At 46.9% G+C, this 20,828-nt stretch overlaps 1 protein-coding gene across 4 annotated transcripts in view; it reads right to left on the bottom strand.

Annotated features, from left to right (window-relative positions):
* ZDHHC4 (zDHHC palmitoyltransferase 4) overlaps positions 1-20,057 on the bottom strand; it is a 42,681-nt gene extending 22,624 nt beyond the window's left edge. The window contains exons 1-2 of one of the 4 annotated variants that reach the window (XM_086940473.1): positions 19,954-20,057; positions 1,338-1,471 (exon numbers count right to left, since the gene is read on the bottom strand). Coding sequence is in view for 1 of the 4 variants with exons in the window: in XM_086940474.1 (XP_086796600.1) it covers positions 14,407-14,416 (10 nt within the window). In the remaining 3 variants the exon portion in view is untranslated. Of the gene's footprint in view, positions 1-852; positions 987-1,337; positions 1,472-14,406; positions 14,456-19,812 lie in introns of those variants that run through there. The other 3 variants (XM_086940474.1, XM_086940472.1, XM_086940475.1) reach the window with 3 other exon arrangements.
* Between the last annotated feature and the right edge of the window lie 771 nt (positions 20,058-20,828).

Raw genomic sequence — 20,828 nt, 5'->3', positions numbered from 1 at the left:
TGCCATCATGCAAAAACACCACTATAAGATGGCCACTATACTTTGACTTTTGCCCTTTGTTGATGTTTCTCACTTAATAATCACGTGTGCAATGTAATGTTATGTTTTTTGAAACTTTATTTATGTGTGCTTGAAACAACACTCAACTACCCGTGATCAAGGCGACTGGTTCGCTGAAACGCGTTGGGCTGTTTCATGTACCTGTGTGTGGAACCGATCTGAAATAAACACCACCTTGGCTAGTACACCCGACTGTTCGAGTGATTAATGTGCTGCCTGAAGTGGAGTGCATCGGCACAGTCTTCACTGTGCTTTGTGAACCGTAATACATACATACATACATACATACATACACACACACACACACACACACACACACACACACACACACACACACGCACACACACACGCACTAGTTATAATGCAGGTGTACTTTCCATTAAAAATGGATTTTGCGATTTGCCTATTACTTTTGACCCTCATAGACAGATGTGCACTACATTTGGCAATCGGGTGGCATAGTCAGTTAAGATTGCCATTAGAAAAAAAAGTTAAAGGGGAAAAATATATGTTTCCCATTGAACATTTTACTCTCGCTTGCAGGGGATGTGGGGACAATCGCTGAATGGAACTATACTTATCATGAAAGTAAAACTTTACTCAGAAAACAGATTTTGTTGGTTTGGTTTAAATCCGTTAAGTAGCTTTAGTCATATGTGTATTTAAAAAAGTTGCAGAGCAGGCTTTAAAATGGTTAACATTTTGTAAATCTTGTCCATTTAAATTGAGGGCTCGTGGTTGAAATCCATAAATATCCACAAATCCAAAACTTAAAAAGTAAAGGACACCAACTGGACGATGAAGTCTTTTCTCATGTCATCCCTTTCGGATTCAAGTTAGACCAGCTGATCCAAGTGTTCCGAGTGACTGGCTGCAATCGAAAAAGGTATCTTGCTCCTGCCATTTCATGATGAGGTGCACAGTCCCCGCGACCTGAAAAAAAAGATTTAAAGGCCATTTAAGGGGTAGGGTGAGCGTACCCTGACCCCAAGCTATGGCGAAGGGACCTCTAATAGTCCCCCACACTATAACTTGGAGTCAGAATGTGCTTAAATTATGCTTAAAAGTTGCAGGTCCACAGATAATTTTTTGAACTTATGATCCCATGATACCACAAATGGCACCTGCGATACACTTTACCTTTCCGTGAACCGCAGAAGCCATGTGCCATTGTAGGTATCAAAGTACTGTAAATCCTGAAAAGGATCCACAGATTAGACAAGCTTCAAACCCGAGCAGCGCAAACCCAGAGCAATGTTCACCAACTAATGTCTCACCATTAAGAGGTTTGTAGACATGGCATCAGAACTGCGGACGCCAGGAAGGAGAGGTATAAGTCAGAGAAAACTGCCGATGGCTCAGGGTACTCTGGCATGAAGCTTGTCCTTGGTTTGTGGTGTCAAATCAGGTTCTGTGGGAGAGAAAACAATTTATATAAAAACAAGGCCTGGCTAATGGCCATACACTGTTGCACAACGCCATGAGCAACAGGGACAGGCCACGTGCAGCGGTATGGGTGCAGGGTCGGGACATCGGTCAGGCCCTGCCACCAACCAAAGCCTTGCACGACTAAGGCCAAGTTCGTCCACCAAGGATTGGCAACCGAGTGCGTCATAAAAAAACTGGAAAGTAACTGAAAGGAAAACAAGCATTGGCATAGCCAATAGGTCTCGCCTTTGGGACCTTATAAGTTTTTAGCCATGCAACAGTTAATGATGTTGCATCCCAAAGGCGAGACCTACTGGCTATGCCAATGCTTGTTTAACATGGGTTTGGAGGTTACAAACTCCCCATGCTTTGCAGTCAGAGAAAAAAAAGTAAAGTTCATTATGTGACAATCTTGCTGCGGTCCAGAGTGTGAAAGGAAAGGCTTTACGATGTCCTTTTTTGAAACACACTACAAATTTAAATACATGTAAATAACCGCATACATTCAGTAGTAAGGAAAGCAAAAATCAAGCACTTCTTTTGTAATTCTAAAGTGCGGTGGAAGCAAAGAATCTAATAGGATCAAAACAAATCAAGAGACTTTACTGGGTGATGCACAAATTAAAAATATTCACTGAAATCCAATTTCCACACATAATCAATCATGTGCCTGCAATATAGTTTTATCAGTACAACTTTATGTCTGTGCAGATTTAGCAGCCATTTTAATGGAAAATGTGTTATCTGTAAATGACAGTGCGATGCCACAGGTTGCTGTAGTTACATTAAAAAACAAATCCACTGCTTCCGGAACCTAGGCGCTGTCTTTTAAATGTGTGGGAACCTAATGGCCTTACTCATCAGGAGCAGGATTGGGTGATGCTGGGCATGACTGTAGCCAAACGTAATATTGCAATGTTATGGGGGTCGGACGTCACCCCAACACTTCGTAAATGGTGTAAGGATATGGATGTGATCATGGTGATCGAGAAGGCGGTATTTATACACCGGGGCTGTCCTCGCAAATGGGAAAAGGTTTGGGGAGCATGGAATACATTTCAGGGAAACATATGTGAACCACCGGACGGTACTTCAAGTGATGCAACCCCATAAAGCATCAGTGGGTTGGGAGTCAGAACGAAGGGCTATCTGTACCGTGAGTATCTGTGTTGTTCAATTGGGACTAAATGCTATTGCTGCTTATGTTATGATTTATTTGTATTTCTTTTATAACGCTCCATGCCAGTATTACAGCCACCTTGGAACTGTCTACATGTACATTATGGTAAATTCTGATTGTCTACTGAATATCTTTTTCGCCCTGATTATCTTCAATAAAAAAAAAAAAATTTAAATTAAAAAAATAAAAATCGCCCACCTCATGTCCATTAAAGCTAGGTGGGCCACAAAAGTGTGTTGTTCTAAAAAGTGGGTTGTGGTTCTAAAACGTTTGGAAAGCGCTGCCCTAGATGATCAGTTATCTCAACAGCCAAGTCCAACATCCACCACTGAATTAGCAGGACAACGAAGTGACAGACGCATTAGTAGTTAGATTAAGGCATTACAGTGCTAGTGTCCGCATCGTTGCCCTAAAATAAACCTGTGTGTCTCAGCTTTGTTTTCTTTTATTCACACATCATCAACCACTCTCTGTGCTAGGCACATGCTTACCAGAGAATGAACATTATCTCCCACAATCAAGCTGAGCCTGGCTCCTGAGTGTGCCACATGGTGTTTTGTCAGTGACGCGGGGTAATGATCATTAACAATTTGACTCAGACAGCAAGTACCCTCAAGCGGATTAGGGGGTATAGTGGGATAGCTTCTTGCCTATTGTTGGTTTCCAGCAAAATGCATCAGCACCTCCGCCCTCCCCCAGATACAGATAGCCGCTTCCCCAGCCGGATAAAAACAACCGAATTACCAGCCCCTGTCCGTGCAAGTAAGAGCAGTTGGGCCAGGTTAGGGGATTCAACAGAATAGCACGAGGGAAAATTAAATAATTTGTTTTCCCTCCTTGTCGTCTGTCAAAATCCCCCCCACCTGGCCCCACCGCTCTTTCCTGCACGGGCCGGTGCTGCTTATCACCAGCCTACCCGTTTACAGCCCTGTACAAGTACCAGGTAAGGGCCCTGCTAGTGAGCAATCCTGTGGCCCACAACTACAAACATTACATCAAACAGCAGCCGGAACCGTAACAGCTGTAGTATTTTACTCCTGCAGTAATGTTGAATAATGCAGGTACTTGTAACAAAATACAAAGTCTGTGGCAGGTACTCGCTAATCAAGCGGCGTAGTTGAAAGTTGGATTTGTCCTGGGCTCACGACTGAGCACTGAACAAACAGAATGCACATTCACAAAAGTGTGCATTGGTGTGTACTGGGGCTGTTTGTTGGTAATTTCAATAGGTATCTGACATGAGTATTTGTACAGAACCCTGTTTATTCAACCCCAGTGATATATACAGTGCAGCCTCCAAACACCACTGTTCCTAATCTGCCTACATTATAGAATTAAAAGTATGGTCCAGATTTACAAAAGGTTTTCTGTCGGGTTTGTGTTACTTTTTTAACACAGACCTGATGCAAAATCTTTTTGGGGGATGCACAAACCAACACAAACTGTTATTCGCGTTGATTTGAAAGAAAAAGTAACGCAAACCAGCAAAGAAGCACTGCTTTGCGTTACTCTGTGTTAAGAGGAGTTCAATGGGTAGTACATAGGCGTTCCCATGCAACTACTCATGGGTTTTGGTGCAAACCCTATCTTCAAACAATAGTAAACAGGGGTTTGCCCTAAAATTAGCACCACTTGAAAGCAGGCGTTAAAAGAACAAATGCTTTCATTTCTCCTTTCTTTTCCCACTTTACATGTGTGCTACACTGTACAGCACTGTGAGAAAGTGCCATCTTTCTTGCATTGGTATGCCCCCACTTTTTTCGGACCTGCTGATGTGCTTTGACTGAGTGTGCCCTGGGTTCCTGCCAACCAGGTACCCAGGGCCTGTGTTCCTTCCCTAAAACTGTGTTGAAAGTAAAACCCAATTGGCATCTCTGGCCGCCTGTCAGCCCCTAGTAAATGGTACTCTAGGTACCCAGGGCATGGCGACCAGCGAAGACCCCTGAGGACTGCAGCACTTATTGTGCCACCCTCAGGGGCCCTGTACCCACACACTGCCTTTGCAGGCTGAGTGTCAAAGTACAGAACTAAACAAAGAGTCGACATGGCACACACCCCTGTGTGCCATGCCCACAGAACCCACTGCCCTGGCATACTTCAGTCACCCCTCTATCTGGGTGCCCTATGCCAGAGATGTGGGCACAGGTGCATGAGCCCTGTGCCCCTACAGTACCCAGGGCCATTCCTGGGCACGGTAAGTGCAGTGATGCCATTAAGAGTATATGGTGCTGGGAGGTTGTCATTGCATACTCCACAGCACCATAATGGCTACACTGAAGACTTACAAGTTTGGTACCAAACTTCTCAGCACATTAAACCCGCACTGATGCCAGTGTGGGATTTAATGTAAAATGCACCAGAGGGCATCTTAGAGATGCCCCTGAAAACCTAACCTACAATCCACGTCTGGACTGAGAGGCTGCCGCACAGCAGACATGTTGCTAGACCCCTGGGTGGAGAGCTCCCCGCTCTTCTGGGCCTGCAACAATGCACATCCTGGGCGAGGTGCTAGGTCTCCTCCCCCAGGATGGGCAGGGGGAAGCTTCAAAAGGCATGCCGCCTCTGTGAGCTTCTCCAGACCAATTGCTGTACCCAGCAACTGACCCCCACTCTGGCGGAAAAACTACATCAAGAAGGGGGGTGTTCCAGCCTGTGCCAACCCCACCCCTCAGGTGGGGGAGACGAGGAAGCACGACCCCGGGCTCCGGCCATCTTGAAGATGGGGAGCCCTGCCCAATCACAGCTAGGCTCCTGCCCCCCTCCGCGAGGAGAGGAGCAGGATAGGGGATGTACCCACCCCAGGACAGGGACCTATTGGTCCCTGCCCTTGCCCTACCTGTAACGCCCCTAAATTCAGTATTTAGGGGCTCCCTGAACCTTCCTTCCTCAGATCCCGAGAAGAAAGAAGACCAAGAGGAAGAAGACCCGCTGGGCAGCTGCTAACAACAGGACGACAACAACTGACTTGGCCCCAGCCCTACAGGCCTGTCGATCCTGGAACCTGTTCTTGCCTAAATCCCGGCGACTCCTGCGGACAGCAACCTTGGGACAACCAGATGACCTGTCTGCCTTGACCCTCTTAAAGACTGAGACTCCCATCAGCAGAGGCTCTTCTGCAACAACCCCCCCTGGTGCCATCCAGGAAGCTCCGGACAAGCCCACTCTGCACCCGCCGAGCCTGGCCCGTGCGATCCAAGACCACGAGGACGTCCCCCCGATGACTGGGACCTGAAGTCCTGTGCCCAAAGACCCTCCTTGACGAACCAGACGACGCGTGCAGACTCAGAACCAGGGGCCACCGCGACCAGCTGAGGGCAAGCTTTTCCGACACCCAAAGACACCCCTGCACCCAGAGCCCTACAGCCCCCTGTGCCTCCCTTTGGGGTACCTACCTGTGCTCCAACATCCCAACTTACCTCTCGAAGTGCTGGTCGCCCCGGAGAGTCGTCGCCCCCGGAGAGTCACCGCCCCCGAGCCTGCAGCCTTGGTTCCCGTTTTACCTTTCCCATTGGATAACATTGAGCACCCGACGGCTCAAAAGCACCTAGCACCCAGCCGCCCGAGTACCGCTGGCTGTGCCACCATTTGCCCTATCCTGCTTCCCCCTTTGTCTTGAGTAAGTGACCAGGAGCCCAGCTCCCACAGCCGCGTGGCCTGCTAGCCAGCAGCCACCAACCAGAGGCCCCCTGTCCCTCATTGGATAACATTGCCGCTGAAGGTGAACCAACTGTACCTACCTGACCCTGGGGGACCCCTGAGTCTATGCCCAGAACCACAACTTCACCAGTCGAGTACTCACCTGGAAACCTGTAACTCACTTACTTGCCATTGGATAACATTGACTGGTTTGATTCGAAAAATATTGTAAGTGTGAAGTTTTGGAAACTTAAAATATTCATATAAAATCAACCGAATTCCGAAGTACTCACCTGTGATCAGGAGAGAAGCTAGTACTGTACCTTGTAGCCCAGTGCTGAACCGCAAAAGTAATCCTTACTGAGTTTACTAGTAACCTGAATTTTCTTCATAGGAATCCATTGTCCGCTTTTCTATGACATTTCTTCTAAGTGTCTACTTTTTCTAAGGCATTTCTTCTAAGAGTCTACATTTGAAAACTTGAAATATTCTTTAAAAATCATGCGAAATACTGAAACGAAATTACTTACCTGTTTTAAGTTGAGACCCCAGTGCTTGACCCAGGAGCCCAGTACTGGATTACCAAAGTAACAAGATCGTACTTTACCTGCAACCTGAATTTTCTCCTATTGGATAACATTGCCAGATTTCTGTTGAAAATTAAAAGCTTCTAAGTGTGAACTTTTAAAATAGCTTTATATTCCTGAAAAAATCACTGCAATACCTAAAACGTTTTTACTAAACTGTTTTCAGCATAGACTCCAGGACTGAATCTAGGAGCTACTCCTGGACCTACCAAAGTAATCTACAAAGTAATCAACTGTGTTTATATAAGAAAATCTATTGAGCTCAATGCTAAATTGTGTGAAGAATTGTGTTGCCTACTGCAACCCCTGTACCTAGTTTTAACCTCTGTTATACCTCTGGGGTTTGTGGACTCCATACACACTGTACCTTATTCTGGTCCAGTATATATAGAGCCACTTTCTCACAAGCACACATACAAAGAAGGAAAAGTTTTAAAGTCAGTCTAAGCATAGCATTTTGTACTGAAGGGCACACTTCCAAAACAAAATATATGCTAAACTCATGCAAACATCTTTGCTCTATGGCACAAAGGTGCGTGTGTGTGTGTGGCGCTTGCCAGTATAATTTTGGGCCATGCTAGGGAGAGATACAAAGAGAAAAGGGTCCCAGAACATGCGGACAAATTAGAAAAGATATGCAGAAAAAACTTATTACGTCTCTTTGGGAACACAAAGTTATTTAATCACACATTGTTCAAGAACATATTAATGTACATTACTTTTCAAAAGTTAGAGTGCCCAATGGTAGGGTAGGGGATAGGGTAGTGAAGTGATTGGAAATGGTGATGAGTAAGGATTGTGACAAACAGTCAAGCATACTTATTATTATGCGAAGCAAGTTTGATGCTGGCTTTCCAGAGGAGCCAGGCGAAAGTACATCAAATGTTACAATTATTTATATGGCCATACTTCTATAAATAGCGTTGTAAATCACACTTGTGGTAGAAGTTGGTATAGGGGTAGTGGTCTACGTTTCGACCCAGAAGGTAGTAGGGTCAGTATCCCCTACAGAGCGGGTCTTCTTCAGGACGGGGGGAGGGGTAGGGCAAGCTTCCTAGAGGGATCAAGTATACAAACACATAGTTAGACAGGTCCCCTGTAGGGATCCACAACAGCACGATAGGATGAGGTAGAGGCTATATGATAGGACGCACTAGGTGCCACATCCGAGTTTATAGCAGCGGCACATGCAATATCAACCAATATATTACTGTGGAGAAGGAGCTTAACACAACTAATATCAACACTCCGAAACATGCCATGGGTAATTAAGAGAAAAGCTTACACATAAATCAAATTCCGAAGCTGTTGGGCTGGTTACAAGGCGCTGTCGCCGAGAAGGAGGTAAACTCTTCTAGAAATACAGAAAAGCCAGATTTAGAGGGCCAGGGGGCATAATGCACAAAGACCGATAAGATGGGCAAATAGGAAAATGAAGGTATACCTGACAGATTCAAATTTCACAAGGGAAGTTGGGCTAGGCTTATGGAAACCGGTCAATAGTACCGCGTTTTTCTACGGAGAATAATAAAAATGAAGGGATCGAGGTCAACGCACGGGCATATGGCCTGGCGGTATCAGTAAGGGACATAACCAAAGGTTAGTGGGTGTCAGTTTACCTGATGCTGGGTTAAAAACCTCTGTCAGAGCTCCAAACTGCAGGCTTGACACTCCGTTGGCGGGCGACCCGGTAAACCAGGAAGTTAAATCCTAGGGTAGCATTCTACGTAATACGTCAGACGCAGTGGAAATGGACGACAGACTGGGAGTCGAACCTGCCGTTTCCATGGTGACTAGATAAACAATCGGGGCAGTCTTTGATTGAAGTTAGCACGATTTCAACTGTTTATTATAGGGGGGGGATTTGTGATAACGTAATTGGGATCATCGTAAATACAAAACGCGTAACTACCACACAGGGTGTTAAAGCGCTAATATTAAATAAGAGATATATCATCTTTGTAAAACGTCATTTACATGCATAGAGCGCGTAGCTACCGCATAGGGTGCTAAAAGCGCTACTGTAAGCACTTGAACATTACATTAGGTGGCAATATTTAACAGTGAGGCCGAATGGGCCGGGGCGTCATGCAAAAGGATAGGTGTCTTATCATCCTTACATTTGTTGCACAAGATTTTTAGCTAGTTGACTATCAAAAAACAGTGTACAAAGCGTCTACCTGCCTCGCAGGGTGGTAAAGGCGCTCGTAAATTTGGAAAAGTATTAGAAAAAAAGAGGAGATATTCAGAAGGACAGTAAGTCAGCCTGACACAGAGTGCCGGTCTCAATTTTGGCATTTATCAAGAAAGTGTGAGGATTGGCTTTACAGTACTGTGAGTTGGGCAAAACTGCTGTCCAGTTCATTTAATCCATTGTTAATGGAGTTAAAGTATGTTATCCATTTGAGTTCACACGAGTTGAGTAACGGACCAATGTTGCCACCTCTGGCGCTGAGTGAAACACGTTCTAGGACAATCCATTTCAAGCTGTCCGGTGGGTGTCCTACAAATTTGAAATGTTCAACTAAAGGTGCCCCTGTTACTTCGCATCTAATTCGGCTGAAATGTTGCAAAATTCTCGTTTTTACCTTCTGTTGCGTTTGGCCAACATAGATCAAATCGCACGGGCAAACGATGTAGTAAATAACATCTGAGGTGTTGCAATTGGTGTGGGTTTTAAGTGGGATTTTGTGATGTTTGTAGTGGAACTCCTTTGTTTGGATACTACTGGCACAGGCTTTGCAATTACCGCATTTGTGGTGCCCCAGTATAGGTGGTAAATTCCAAAGTGACGTTAAGGTGGTGGCTGCTGGTGGATCGAGGAATGATCGAACCACGAATTTTCTTTGCCTTTTTGAAGGAATGCATGGGTGGGGTATCTAGTCCCAGGTCATCAGAGATAAGTTTCCAGTGTTTATTGATGGTTTTCTTAATCTCATTACTTTTAGTCGAAAAAGTTGTCACACAAATGAACCGTTGTGCCTCCTTGTCCCCACGGTCGTTGGTTTGCAGAAGTGACTCACGAGGGCTAAACCAAGCTCTCTTTCTTGCTCTTTTGACAAGTCTTTTTGGATACCCACGTTCCACAAGGCATTTCATTAGGTCTTCAGATTCAATCGTGTAGTGTTCTTTTTTGGAGCAATTCCTCCTTATCCGCAAGAATTGCCTAAAAGGCAGATTGTCCCTCAAGCCTCTGGGGTGGTGGCTGGAGTATTGTAGGAGCGAGTTTCTTTCTGCCGGTTTCCTGAATAAGGTGGTACATAGGACATCACCTTCTGCATAGATGGATAAATCCAGAAAGTTGATTGTTTTGGGGTTTGATTGAGTTGTGAATTGTATGTCTCTAGACCACCTATTGGGCCAAGTATGAAAAGTGGTCAATTGATTTTGGTTGCCCGTCCATACCATTATGATGTTGTCGATATAACGCATCCATAGGTCTATATTGGGCCGAAAAGGGTTTGAATCCTTCAGAATGAGGTTATGCTCAAAAGCAGCCATGAAGATAATCGCCAGGTCAGGGGCAAAGGCCGCCCCCATGGCTACTCCCTTGGTCTGCAGATAAAAATTGTTCTGAAAAACAAAGAAGTTGCGCATCATGGTAATTTTGAGAAGTAAAATGATGAAGTTAGTTGGGACAGGGACTGGAGCCTCACGTTGGTCCAGAGCCGAAGAGATCACATCCAATGCTGCCTCCTGCTGGATACTTGTGTTCAGGGACACAATGTCACATGTGACAATGCTAGGGAGAGAGCCACATCTCGGTAGATATGGCGCTGTCCTTTTCTCTCACTTTCACGCAATACAGCAACTTTGGGTGCTGCATTGCGTTGCATGAGAGTTTTGTTAATCTGGGCCTGTGTGTTTTATGGGGCCCAAGAAGGCTCAGAATACAAACTGACATAACATCATAACACAGGGCTCCAAGCCAGCAGCTACAAACATTACATTAGGATGGACAGCAGCCGGGACCAAAAAAAACGTGCTCCCTGTCATCCCCCAGCATTGGCAGTCCTAGCCTGTTCCCTTCAAGTGGAATTTGTGATCATTTTCTGTTCTGATCCTGGACGTCTCAACATCGCAGCTCTCCAGAAGTGCAGAGGCAAACTCTGAGAGTTTGCTGTTGGAAGTATGCAGAATTTGGATTACAGATACTTTTTGTGTGCAAGTTAAGATCCCGGTTTATAAAAGTCGCAAACTATGCCACTTTTTCCAGTACATAGAACAGCTTATAAACCAAAATCCCTCCTTCTCCACACTAAAAGCATTTGTTTTACCTTACCACGCCAATCCTCAAAAAAAAAATCAAAGTAGGCAGCACTTGTCTGTTTCCTAATCATTTTTATTCGACTTTCTGCCCAGCACTTGATATAATATTTGTATGAGGCAGAACTCATCCTTCTAGAACTCATACTAAAATGATGCTATTGGCATCTAACAATTCAACAGTCTGGCTTTCTATCTAAAACCTATATCGCCACAAATCCTAGATATCACAGTGATGCTGCCTAAAAAGCCAGTACTAGCCGAAAGTATCACAACTGAACAATGAAGGCAGAGGCTTTATTTGGCTAAAGAGTGACCCTTGTCACAGTTCAATTATTTAGCCTTGCCATGTAATGATGTAGGTACAAGGCAGAGGCCAACTACTTGCGATACAGGGCAAGAAGTCGGTTGCATGTGTCCCAAAAAGAGCATAAGAATTTCACACACATTGCAAATTTTTGTAAGGCAACATGAGTTAAATTATGAAGTTTCTCTCTTTACTTGGACAGAATTGCTTTGTAATACATGTAATAAAGTGTCTCCCAGAGTGTCACACATAAGGAAGTTTATATCACTCATACACACACTAGAAACTTAAATCTCTCACATAACCATTCTAAAAACGTGTCCGGTATGCCAACTGCATGCGCAAGTAGTTCATGTAGTGCTGGCTTTTAGTCTGTATTATGGGATATGTAGTGTGGGTTGACAAATTATAAAACCAGGTATACAAGTCCTTCAAGGAGAGGATGTGGCCTAACAGCCAGAACTGCTTACTTTGGAGCAGGGAAACCAGGTTCGAGTTTCTCCGTCATGGCTCAACATCCTGTGATTCTGAGCAAATCACTTAATCTCATTGTGCGTAAAAAACAAAAATGAATGTGTCCTTCTGTAATGAAAGCTGGTGCTCATGTAAAGCGTTCCACTACTACCTTCGGGTCGAGTTCACGGTATATAAAACTGGAGGAGTCAAAGAATCCACATGAAAATCCCTGGAGCACATGAGCCACTATGTATGCAACATCTGTTCGGCTATTTGTGTTGCATCTGTGATGACTGCGCGGTACCCGTCACGTGTCTGAGAAGTATGAACACATACTGCCCATGCCAAACTCCCTAATAAAGCCGGAAGTTCTCGAACGTAAGAGGACCTACCCTTAAATTCTTATAGAAGCACAATATACGATTGCTTCTGTCTCTAACCAATTTCAATATCTGAACGCAGAGAAGGTAAAATAATAATGCTGGTTTAAAAGTACGTTCTAGGAGGCTGACCTAAGTAAATCTTGCGATTGGTTAGAAAAAACACATAACCCGCCCGATAAAGTCGGCTCACCAATCCTCAACGCAGTTGCTCCTGAACCGGAAGAGACTGCTTTTTTGCTCTGGAAAACAGACAACGCACAGACGCGCGTAGGCCGGCGTTTTCGGCTTTTTGTTGTGGGTTTGCACATTGTGTGATCTGAGGATTGGAAGCGCAGTCTACAGCCGTATGTGCTGAAAAAAAAAATGTTCTTGGGAAAGCCGGTGGGCTTGTGTTCTCCCAGCCGACAGCAGTAATGTTAGCAGAAGAGCGTGGATTAGATTTAGAGCAAGGACAGCGGGAGGGCTGCGTGAGGTGCCAGTGTTGTGTAATCCGTTTCTCTTCACTTTAGGATAGATAGTGGAAGAGAGAGAGTGAGTTATGCGTGCAGGGCACAAGTCTTAAACAGGCATTGGCCGCGCGCGCCTCATGCTCAAAGTTTTAAAAAAACAAGCTGCGAGACACACTCTGTGGTGGGGGAGGGGCATTGAGGTGAGGCGCGCGTGCTTTGCTGAGCGAGAGGAAAGCCATATGCGCCTCTGCTCGTGCCTGTGCGCGAAGCCGCACGCAGAATGCCATACAAAGAGCTGTGGTAGGACTTTTAAAAGCCCTAACTAAATGTCTCGCAGAGCGGCGCATGCGCTGGCTCAGGCGAGACCTAAAATAACGGTTTAAAATGGAGTTTTGGTTCTGGCTCAAACTCGCAAAATCAATGAAATTTGCCCGTTACGGTATGCAGTGCACATCATAAGAAAGCACAAAACAACTTCTTTCAAAATGGCACAGAAAAAAAAGACTAATAATAGCAAAGCCTTGTAGGTAGTGTAAATGACGGCGTGTGCTGTATACCACAAATAGTGAATTTCTGTGGTTTTGAACATTTCAATCAGAACCATAACTCTGTTTTTAACTTTTTTTTTTTAAATAAATGAATAAGTCACAGTCCTGAAAAAATTAAAGTGGTTCATAAGGGACAGAGTGAGCGCACCCCGATCGCCAGGCCATGTTGGAGCCATGGGGTTTCAAAAGGTCCCAAATCTCCAATATGCATGGCTAATGACCATTCACAGCCAAGGGGTTGGCCACCAGCAGAGTGGGTGGATGCAGGGTCAGGTTTCTGGCCATCTCTCCAGTGTGCATGGCCGTCTTATGGATGACTGGGCAGAAGCTGGCTGGAGGCCAAGCCTATGTCGACTCTCCACTGCGAAGTTTAAGGTTTGGGAGTTAGTGGAACTTTTATTACATTTTACTCGTTTTCTCTAAGTTGGAGTGAGATTTTTATTTTGTTACATTTTTACTTTAACTGTTTTGATACTTCTAAATGCTTTGCGCATTTTCTTTAAACTAACCCTGTATGTTCTCTACCATGGCTACCAGAGATTAAGCTCTGGTTTAAATTACTGAAACCTTTGTCTGGACCAAATAGGTTAGTGATTTTGTTTCTTCTGATGGACCCCTATCAATTCCGATTGATAATTCACTTTATTACAGTAATGCTTTGTAGTAAGCTCTTAATGTGTAAAAAAGGGTTTTAAAAAAGAAAATCAATTTTAAAAAAACAAAACAAAGGATAAAGTGACATTATAGTTAGGTGATGAAATTAAATACGTACAGGTGATTAAAAACCACAAAAAAACACAGAAATTTGCAGGTTATAATTTAGTGAAATATAACTTGTGCCCTGTCATGCACTGCTTGTGACCTTACATATTACATCACTCCTGGCATGTTACACTACACTACTGATGATATCATTGCTGACGTATCAAATTACATAATGGATGGCATCACTAATGACCTCATCCAATGATTGTGTCAGTGTGCCACATGCCTTTGTAGGCTACGAGCACTTGATCAAGTTGGAAAAGAAACCAAGCCTTTAAAAGTGATTGACAGATAATTAACATTAATTTAGCTACTGTGCAATAGCGATTACATAGATCAACTCCCCCACATTTAAAATGTGTCACCCTCTTTTTACTTGTATCCTCTTACCTAGGAAAAAAAATGGCCTCTGTTTGTTTTTTAATAGGATCACATACTTTTTAAAGTTTGGCTACCAACGAAACAATGGTTCATTCAGCTTAATTGGAATACCCGCCAAACCAAGTCATAAGACTCCATTTATAATCGAAATGTTGACATGTATGTATTAGTCAATGATAAGCCACCTTTGGCAAAGCGCAACCCTCTTTGGTTTATAAAATAAATGTCATACTTTGCTGATATGAGCAGAATAGCATACATCTTTACAGCAATGCTTAAAATCCCACTGCAAGTTAAAACATGCATAAGTTGATACCCCAGATTGTATGTTCTTCAACATTTTGCAGTTACTCAAAAAAAATCAGGGAGATTCACTTCTACACAAGAACACCTTTAAAACCCTCCCTTAACATACAATTTGTCTCTAGCTCTGTGTGCCAACTTTTTCACAAGGGCTTGTGCAGGGCTCGAGTCGGGGTACCACGTGGGGGGGGGACAGTGACCCCCAACTTATTTTACAGGGAGCTCGATAACTGGAGCAAATGGAGCCACACATTCACTCTTTGGCCTCTCTGGGGCAAGATCAGAGCCCATTCAGAATGCTGCTCACATGCTGGCTTCTCTGATGCAATCGCATCTAAGGGGTGAGCGAGGGGAGGCAATGAGTCTGATGGTGCAAGCCACCTTTTGTGATGTCACTACCTGTCGTGACGTCCACGTCCCCCCGCTTCTTTTTTTAGGACTTGTGCCCTAGGCTTGTGGCCAGACATATGCTAATGTGTAATTACATTATTGTTAACATTACATGTGATATATTGACAGTATTCTCTCTGTGTGCATGTTGAAATTTACATTCAAAGGTATGTCAAGTTCTCTTATTGCTATAAGCATTGTGAGGCAATAAGCATTGCATTTGGTGTGCGAGTTAGGGTTTGCGGAGCTAACCATAACTAGTGAACGTAAGAGTTTTTTTCTTTTTAATCCATAACAGTAATTGTGCTTTTTATGTGAAATTTGTAGGCTTTTTTTTTTTTAAGTACATCAATCAAAGTCTTATCATTCCTAGTGATAACCTAACGAAATACTAACTTTTGGTACATTAACCAAGTGAGCTTTCACCTTCTTAATTCAAAGTGAATATGTTATACTGATATCGGAGCTCTCTAGGATTGGGGAGGACGAGAAATGGAGGGTGTTAATCCCATATAGATAGACGTACAAGAATCGCCCTAGCAAAGAGAGAACACTCTAATAAGAAATGCCGCTCTTAGCCAATTCCATACACAACTGGAGAAAACAAATATATCTATTATATAACACATCCTTCCAGCCGCAGCATTGCATTTTGCATTTCTTTAGAACAAACTGCATGTTTATACCAAACATGGATCAATCAATCAATCAATCACGGAATTTGTAAAGCGCGCTACTCACCCGTAGGGTCTCAAGGCGCCGGGGGTGGGGGGGGTGGGGGGGGGGGGCGGGAGGGGGCGTGTAGAATGTGAGGCGGTTGTTGAGGTATGTGGGTCCCATGTCGTGGAGAGCCTTGTGTGCGTGGGTGAGGAGTCTGAACGTGATCCTCTTGCTGATGGGGAGCCAGTGCAGGTCTCTCAGCTGGGGGGAGATGTGGCTGAAGCGGGGGGTGTCCAGGATAAGTCGTGCTGAGGCGTTCTGTATGCTGTGGAGTTTTTTCTGTAGTTTGGCTGTGGTGCCAGCGTAGAGGGTGTTTCTGTAGTCCAGTCGGCTTGTGACCAGGGCCTGGATGACCGTCTTCCTGGTGTCGGTGGGGATACAACTGAAGATCTTGCGGAGCCTGCGCAGGGTGTTGAAGCAGGATGACGTGACGGCGTTGACTTGCTTGGTCATCGTGAGGGAGGAGTCCAGTATAAAGCCCAGGTTGCGTGCGTGGTCTGTTGGTTTGGGTGCGGAGCCCAGGGTAGGTGGCCACCAGGAGTCGTCCCAAGCAGAGGGTGATGTTCCCAGGATGAGGACTTCCGTCTTATCTGAGTTCAGTTTCAAACGGCTGAGCTTCATCCATTCCGCGACGTCTTTCATTCCTTCCTGGAGGTTGGCTCTGGCGGTGGCGGGGTCGTTGGTGAGGGAGTGTATCAGCTGGGTGTCGTCGGCGTAGAAGATGATGTTAAGGTTGTGTTGGCGTGCGATGGCTGCGAGGGGGGTCATGTAGACGTTGAAGAGGGTGGGCTGAGTGAGGAGCCTTGCGGGACGCCACCGATGACTTCGGTGGCCGCCAAATGGAACGGGGGGAGGCGGACTCTCTGGGTTCTGCCGGCGAAGAACGAGATGATCCATTGCAGGGCTTTTCCTTTGATTCCGGTGTTGCTGAGGCGATGTATTAGGGTATGGTGGCATACGGTGTCGAATGCTGCCGATAGGTCCAGTAGGATGAGGGCCGCTGTTTCCCCGTTGTCAAGCAGGGACATGATGTCGTCGGTGGCTGCGATGAGGGCGGTCTCGGTGCTGTGGTTTGCTCGGAAGCCGGACTGCGAGGGGTCGAGGGATCCGTTGGTCTTGAGGAATGCGGAGAGTTGTTTGTTGACGGTCTTCTCAATCACTTTGTCCGGGAAGGGGAGGAGAGAGATGGGGCGGAAGTTCTTGAGGTCCGTCGGGTCCGAGATGGGTTTCTTCAGGAGGGCGCTGAGCTCTGCGTGCTTCCAGCTTTCCGGGAAGGTGGCGGATGCGAAGGAGCTATTAATGATGGTGGAGTCGGCTTTCTTGAAGATGTGGTGTAGGCAGGCGTCGGTTGGGGAGCATGAGTGTATGGTGTTCATCGTGCAGGTGGTGTCTTCGGTGCATACCGTCGTCCAGTTGCTGAGGGTGGTGGTGAGGGGCGCCGGATCGGTGGTGGGGTGTGTGGTCTGTGTGCCGAAGCTGTTGTGTATGTCTGTGATCTTGCGGTAATAGAACGTGGCGAGTGAGTCGCAGAGGTCCTGCGAGGGTGTGATGACGTTGTTGCAGGCGCTGGGGCTGGAGAGTTCTTTGACGATGCTGAAGAGTTCCTTGCTGTTGTGGGAGTTGTTGTCCAGTCGATCTTTAAATGTGGTCCTTTTGGTGGTGCCGATCAGTTGGCGGTTTTTGCGGGTGGCGTTCTTGAGGGCCGTCATGTTTTCTGTTGTCTGGTCGTGGCACCAGGCTTTCTCGAGGGCCGGGCAGGTTTCCTTGGAGTTTTTAAGGTCGGTGGTGAACCAGGGGGCTTTCTTGCTGCCGTTTCTGCTGGGGGGGTTCTTCAGTGGTGCGAGGGCGTCTGCGCAGTTGGTGAGCCACTGTGTGAGGTTGCGGGCTGCTTCGTTGGGGTCCGTCGTGTAGGTGGGGTCGTTCTGGCTGAGGGAGGTGGTGAGTTTGTCGGTGGTGATCTTGCTCCAGCTTCTTCGGGGGGCCTGTTGAGGGTGGTGGTGGGTCGTGGTTCTCCTGTAGTTGAAGTGGACGCAGCTGTGGTCTATCCAATGTAGTCCGTGGAGTGGCTGAAGGAGATGTGCTTGCTGGAGGAGAAGATGGGGTCGAGCGAGTGGCCGGCGTAGTGGGTGGGGGTGTTCACCAGCTGCTTGAGTCCGAGGTTGTCCAGCAGGGTGGTGGTGTTGCGGTCATTGTTGTTCTCCAAGTGGAAGTTGAGGTCTCCTAGGAGGATGTAGTCTGTGGAGGCGAGGGCGTGTGAGCTGACAAAGTCAGCGATGGCTTTGCTGAATTGTGTGCATGTTCCCGGGGGTCTGTAGACGAGGGTGCCTCTGAGGGTGGTCTTGGGGTCGGTGTGTATCTGAAAGTGAAGGTGTTCGGCGGCGGTGAGGGTGTTGTCAGAGTTGGTCATGATTCTGATGGTGTTTCTGTGGATGATGGCGATGCCTCCTCCGGTTTGGTTGGCGCGGTCCTTCCGGGCGATCTTGTATCCATCCGGGATGGCTATGGCGATGTCGGAGGCTGAGGAGGCGTTCCTCCATGTTTCTGTGAAAAAGGCGACGTCAGGTGAAATGGTGTCTAGGAGGTCCCAGAGTTTGACGGCGTGCCTGTGGACAGAGCGGGTGTTGAGCAGGATGCACTTGAGGTGGTTGTTGCTGGTGCTCGGCTTGGCGGGTGCGATGCAGTTTCGGTGGCAGGTGAAGCTGCAGGCGTGGCAGGTGAAGGCTCCGTGGGTGCGTTTGGCGTGGCTTGGTAGCAGGCTGGCTGTCGGCCGGTGTTGAGTGCATGGAGGGTGGCAGCGTCGTAGCTCAGTCGGGTTGGCTGGTTCCGGCGAGGTCCAGAGGTTCTGCGCTGGGCGTGGTCCAGGCGTGGTCGGGCGTAGATGGGCTTGCCTTTGGCGCGTACGCGTGGACTCCGCCATACGTAGCGCGGTGGGAGGGATGAGCAGCTGGGAGGTGGGAGCGGGGTGGCGCAGGGAGGGGGAAAGGAACAGAAGGACAAGGGGGGCGAGGACGCAGGGGAGCAGCGGCAGGGAGCGGGGAGGGTTCCGAGGCGGGAAGCGGTCAAAAGGGGGGGCGGGGGGGAAGCGGTCCCGAGGGGCCGAGAAAGGCGAGCAAACACAAGGCACAAAAAGCGGGCAAGATGCACAAGGAGCAAAAAGAAGAACACCAAAAAGGAACCTATGCCAAAGGGGCGGAGGAGGCAGGGCGCACTCAGGGGGAGCCGCGCGGCGAGTGGAGCGACCGTCGCAGACCAGGGTCAGGTCAGGTCAGGTCAGGTCAGGTCAGGTCAGGTCAGGTCAGAGCTCACCGTCGCGCGGCTAGACCCTAAATAGCCGGTGGGAGAGAGGAGCAGCTGGGAGGCGGGAGCGGGGTGGCGCAGGGAGGGGGAAAGGAACAGAAGGACAAGGGGGCGGGCCGCAGGGGAGCAGCGGCAGGGAGTGGGGAGGGGTCCGAGGCGGGAAGCGGTCCCGAGGGGCCGAGAAAGGCAAGCAAACAGAGGGTACAAAAAGCGGGCAAGATGCACAAGGAGCAAAAAGAAGAACACCAAAAAGAAGAACACCAAAAAGGAACCTATGCCACAGGGGCAGTGGCGGACACACGGAGGAGGCAGGGAGGCCGGGCGCACTCAGGGGGAGCCGCGGGGCGAGTGGAGCGACCGTTGCGGGTCAGGTCAGGTCACCTGGATGTATTCATAGCAAGTGTGCACTACCACTCCTTTAAAAAAAAAAGTTGTTATAGATAACAATTCGCACGCAGTCTTACTAAAACCTGTCAACCTATTAACCCTCAACGGTGGAAGGAGTATTGTGTTTTTTAAGCAGGTGACCCAGATACATGCAAATGAAGATAACCCATTTAGGATGGCAATAAACAATAAAGAGCCTAGATGTTCCAACTAACTTTGGAGACACTTAAGTATTAGTACATGCACAAAGACATGTTTAGAATGTGTACCTTTGGGGGTTTTGGACGATGACCATTGGCCCGCCGTTTTAGCCCCTGCGCCAATCACTTACAGTCACCAGGAAGGAGCTACACTGCTGCCTTTCATGTGGCACAGTTTTCCTGGAAACCGACAAACGTCGCCTCTTGCGCCTCGCTGTAACGGAGGCGCCTCTCTCCGTGTCTAACTCAAACACAGCAGCGCTGTGGACTGAAACTTCGGAGAACGGCGGCCATGTTAGAAGCAGGCGGAAGACAGAGAAATCTAGCGGAGTTGAATTAAAAGAAGCGACGTTCCGCCTGACTGTAACATGGCGCACCCACAAGCCAGTCAAAACTACAAAGTCCAACAAAATTTCTGCGGAACACTCTAAACGTCAAAAATTATCAGATTTTACCATCTGCGCCTTAAAAGTTCCTAGACTAGAATACACGTTGATGGGGTTCATTAAATTTCTCCGACTTTATTTTTCAAAACCACCTGTCCTGCAATTGTACGGATGCAAATGTCTTAACGTCTTTGAAGAGCTAGGCTTTTGTTATTTGGAGCGTGTCGTCGCGGCTTAAACGGGAGAAAGGTTTAGCACTGCAGGTGGTCTGCAACCGACTTTGGCCGAGAGATCCACCATTGTTGCACATGGAAAATCTTTATTCCAGGGAACTACAAATTGGGAGCTGGAGTTGGAGGAGCTTAGAAGGGAGGTCAGTGGAGTGAAACGCTCTATCACCAGTTTGTATGGATTCGTTTTACAAAATCTGTTCCCAAACACATTTATGAGAACATGGCAAGGAACAACACCAGGTCTATTTATCACGACACCAGTCTGAGTTTTAAGATAGGCCTTTGTAATAAATGACTATGAAATCCATAAGAAAAATCCGGCGTTGTATGCATTCCAGCCAGGGAACTCAACACAGTTTGGAATCATCGTAAAGTAACTTAGAGAATTAACGCAACTGCTGCAGAGCAGCAATCACCATGTCTTCACAGGTTGTGGTTTTACATTTTTTATTGTATTTAATGCGAT

This window comes from Lissotriton vulgaris, chromosome 10 (assembly GCF_964263255.1).
Source record: "Lissotriton vulgaris chromosome 10, aLisVul1.2, whole genome shotgun sequence".
Classification (NCBI taxonomy): Eukaryota; Metazoa; Chordata; class Amphibia; order Caudata; family Salamandridae; genus Lissotriton; species Lissotriton vulgaris.
This window is presented reverse-complemented; position numbering and strand designations above follow the sequence as displayed.